Genomic DNA, 4,410 nt, shown 5'->3' with positions numbered 1-4,410 from the left:
ATACGGAGAGGATCTAAAGAGGACGTCCGCACAGCCCTTAAAGTGCGGACGTCCCTCCGTTCTCCTCCGTACGGCTCCGACGACGGCGTGCCTCCACCCCAGCGGCCTTCAGCAGCGTCCCCGATCACTTTCTCTCCCCGGCGAGTCCGCCGAATTCCAGTTTTCCGGCGAGATCACCCAAAACTTCAAACAAAATCGATCTCGCCGGAAAACTGGAATTCGGCGGACTCGCCGGGGAGGAAAAGTGATTTGGGACGCTGTTGGAGGCCGCTAGGGTGGAGGCGCTGTGTCGTCGGAGCCGTACGGTGGAGAACGGAGGCATGTCCGCACTTTAAGGGTGTGCGGACGTCTGCCTCTGATCCCGAATATATATATATATAGTTTTGTTTTGCTTTTGGGAATCCAGTTGTGGGTTAAATTTGGTTTTAACGTCTTATATTTTGGATTATTGGCTATGTGTTATATATATATAATATATAACATACAAGTCGACTTGCGGACCTGACTACAATTGCTGCACCTTCGAGTGGTACATCAGCACAATTAAATGGGCCCCTGCATCCAGCAAGGATCCGTGGGTCTGCAGGTCTCTTTCTAAATGGGCTTGTTTATATATATATGTGTAATCGCATTCATAAATAATGGACCTATTGTCTTCTTTTCTTAAGTGGTGATGATTTGGATGGCTTAGACTTCTCCCTTTTCCCCCTATATGACCTCACAGTTTGATGGACCCGTGCTTAAACAGATCTTATTAGAGATCTATTTCTATACACACATATCTGTCTTGGATTTATCAACATAGTACATGATTTTCTCACCTCTGATTTTCATTTCAACAGTTCGCTTTTCTTGAAGCATCAGTATGGGGTTGGTTATACTCTAACTTTAGTGAAGGTAATGACATAACCCTATTGTCATATGTTGTTGGGCAGTGTACTGAATTGTTACTCGTATCATTAATAATAATAACATGCCATGTCCTTTGCATTTCAGTCTGCACCCACTGCCTCTATGGCTGCTGATATTGTTTACCGCCATATCCCATCAGCAACATGTGTGAGTGAGGTATCCATCCATCAGATTCCATGACTCTGTATCATTGCAGCCAATTAGCAAAAAGCTATCTTATAAAGAGTATTTTACGTGATACCATGTCTGAGAAATATGTCCACCTTGTAGTCCAGGGTACATTTAATGATGCTCTAATAAGAAAGAGATCTAAAATTGGTGATTTGATTTATGTACACAATATTTGGTTCTTTATAGTTTTACTATTATTCTTGTGTAGTTATAGATTGACTACTATTTTGAGTAGTAGTTCTTGTTTCCTCCATATGCCATTGTTATGATATGGTTGATTCCCTGCCATTGATCAGGAATTTCAAGGAATATTTCTGTTTACTATATACAAGTCCATTAACTAGAATTATATTTGATAATACTAAATTATATACGTGGTTTTTATGTTCCTGTGCAGGTTGGAACTGAGATTTCCTTTAAGCTTCCTTTGGCATCTTCAACATCCTTCGAAAGTATGTTTAGAGAAATTGAGAGTTGCATGAGATCATCCATATTAAACTTAGGAACAAGTTCTGATGAGAAGGACTATATTGGCATTGAAAGTTATGGCATATCTGTCACAACTTTGGAGGAGGTGTTCCTGAGGGTTGCAGGCTGTGATTATGACGAAGCTGCTTCTTTTGACCTGAAGAATGGTTTACTGTGCCCTGAGTCTCAGATCTCTCAGACTTCTCATGATCCTACCCACAAACAGATTTTTCACTCAAAGAAATCTTTTGCTTATTATAAAGGGATTCTTGGGGTCTTATTTGAAATGGTGGGAAGAGCCTGTGGTTTGATTTTTTCTACAGTGTTAAGTTTCTTAAACTTCTTAGGCGTGCAATGCTGTGGCTGTTGTATAATTTCAAGGTCGACATTTTGGAGGCATTCTAAAGCATTATTCATAAAGAGGGCAATTTCTGCCCGTAGAGACCGTAAAACAATCGTGTTCCAGCTTGTAATTCCTGCAGTTTTCTTATTTTTCGGTCTTTTGTTTCTCAAGCTCAAGCCACATCCTGATCAGGAGTCTGTTACCTTCACAACTTCACATTTTAATCCACTATTACGTGGTGGAGGTGGTGGTGGTCCAATTCCTTATGATCTGTCCTGGCCTATTGCACATGAGGTTTGTTAATCACTTCAATTTTTTTATCCGAACCTTTTCTTTTTATGTTTTGATATCTATGGTTATGTTGTTGTATCCCCTGGCGTTGATTGTTTATAAGATAAATGGTTTCCTTTTAAATGCTACCAATGCTGCAGGTTGCAGAACACATAACAGGAGGTTGGATACAAACCTTCAAACCAAGTGGGTATAAATTTCCCAACTCAGAGAAGGCATTGAATGATGCAATTGAGGCAGCAGGGGAAACTCTGGGACCTGCTTTACTTTCAATGAGTGAATTTTTGATGTCCAGTTTTAATGAATCTTACCAGTCAAGGTGTGTGAAACCAAATTCTAAAAGTTTCTCATTGTTTACAAGTTCTATCTATAGTAACGGATTAGTCGTTGAAATGAAAATTGATATGATGTCACTGTTGAATAAATGATCTAGTAACAATGCCAGCAAATGTTTTGGTCGACTATAGTGAGCTTGTAATTTGGCGGTCTTTGTTTTAATCTAATGAACTTGGTGTAGGTATGGGGCAGTTGTGATGGACAATCAGAGTGATGATGGGAGTTTAGGGTACACTGTGCTACACAACAGTTCCTGTCAGCATGCTGCCCCAACCTTTATCAATTTGGTGAATGCTGCAATTCTTAGGCTTGCTTCTCGTGATAAGAATATGACAATTCAAACACGCAATCATCCTCTGCCAATGACACAAAGTCAACATCTTCAACGGCATGTATGTTCCGCGTTTCTTGTTTTTGTGTTCTGGTCTTGATTAGGTGTGCAAAAAAAAAAAAAAAGTGAATTCGTCTAATTTATAAATATACAATAAAATATAAAATCTATATAAAAGCCAAGCATCCATTTCATTTCTCTTTTTACAAGGAATTGATTTTCAACTTTTTGAAAAGCAAAAGTCAATCTTTCTGTAGATTTGTATTTTCCTGTGCTGAACGTCAATTGTTATTTTCATTTCCATTAGTTTTCTGAAAAGTGTTGACTTGTTTCATGTTTTCCGCTGGGTAAAGTAGAAGTGGTTTTTATATCAAGTAAATGTTAAATAACTTTTATTTGAAATTATGTGGAGCTGAAATCCATCATAGCGTAGTTATGCTTTTACACCTCTCTAATTCTTTGATATGATTCAGTTACAAGTAACAGGATATGTGAATATTTATTTTAGTTAACTTCTTGATATTGTAGGATTTGGATGCTTTCTCTGCTGCAGTTATTGTTAGTATCGCCTTCTCCTTTATTCCTGCATCGTTTGCTGTTCCTATAGTGAAGGTACTGTATGAAACCAACTATTTATGAGATAAAGTGCCTATTCGTGGAAGCAATGTCAAAAACAGAAATTTTAGATTGATGTCAATCAGAAAAAAAAAATGCAGCCACAACTTTAATTTCGTTCTTTCTGCTTGTTAAGTTCTTTATATATTGTCATTTTAACAAACATGTTTTATGTGTAACAATGAAATCCAATATTATGTGATCCCTGTGAAACAATTTAGTTTAATATGTTCTGTACTCTAGCGTGGAAGACTAAACTTTTGTTTCATTGATTGTTGCAGGAACGTGAAGTAAAAGCTAAGCACCAACAACTTATTAGTGGGGTATGTTTGCTTCTTTGGTAAAACAACTATCAACTATGATCTTGTATTTTTGTTTCTGACACTGATAAGATTAACTGTGTAATACATCCTTCCTCAGGTTTCCATACTGTCATATTGGACTTCTACATACATATGGGACTTCATTAGCTTCCTCTTTCCTTCATCGTTTGCCATAATTCTTTTTTACATATTTGGTATGTCCTTAAAGGGTTATTTTTTCTTTTAGTTATTAATTTTATAATTTTTCTAGGAAGTTGTGCTTTCAATATCATTTCAGGGTTCACTTAGTTTTGGTTATATAATTGATGGTAGGGCCATCCTTATGGTAAAATGAGCCTGGTATAAAAATGTCAAATGAAGATTATAATAACTCAAGTGATGTGGGGGTCTCATCTGCTTTATATCATCTTTTAACATATCAGACCTCCATTTATCATGCTACAATGTTTTACAGTTTATTTCTTATTTAAACTATGAACATTATATATATATATTATATATTTATATAATATATATATATATAATCGGAGCCGTTCGAGAGCGAACGTCCGCACTCGGCTTAAAGTGCGGACGTCCCTCGTTCTCCACCGTCCGGCGCCGGCGAGGGCGCGCCTCCACCC

The 4,410-nt window shown here is 37.6% G+C and overlaps 1 protein-coding gene across 1 annotated transcript in view; it reads left to right on the top strand.

Moving 5' to 3' along the window:
• LOC101308109 (ABC transporter A family member 1-like) overlaps positions 1 to 4,410 on the top strand; it is a 31,554-nt gene that overhangs the window by 18,671 nt on the left and 8,473 nt on the right. The window contains 8 exon segments of the mRNA XM_004304294.1: positions 843 to 897; positions 997 to 1,068; positions 1,481 to 2,188; positions 2,326 to 2,504; positions 2,703 to 2,913; positions 3,381 to 3,464; positions 3,749 to 3,790; positions 3,888 to 3,984. Coding sequence (XP_004304342.1) covers positions 843 to 897; positions 997 to 1,068; positions 1,481 to 2,188; positions 2,326 to 2,504; positions 2,703 to 2,913; positions 3,381 to 3,464; positions 3,749 to 3,790; positions 3,888 to 3,984 — 1,448 coding nt within the window.

The sequence above is a fragment of the Fragaria vesca genome, linkage group LG6, assembly GCF_000184155.1.
Source record: "Fragaria vesca subsp. vesca linkage group LG6, FraVesHawaii_1.0, whole genome shotgun sequence".
Classification (NCBI taxonomy): domain Eukaryota; kingdom Viridiplantae; phylum Streptophyta; class Magnoliopsida; order Rosales; family Rosaceae; genus Fragaria; species Fragaria vesca.
Note: the sequence above shows the minus strand (reverse complement) of the source record. Positions and strands in the feature narration are given on the sequence as shown.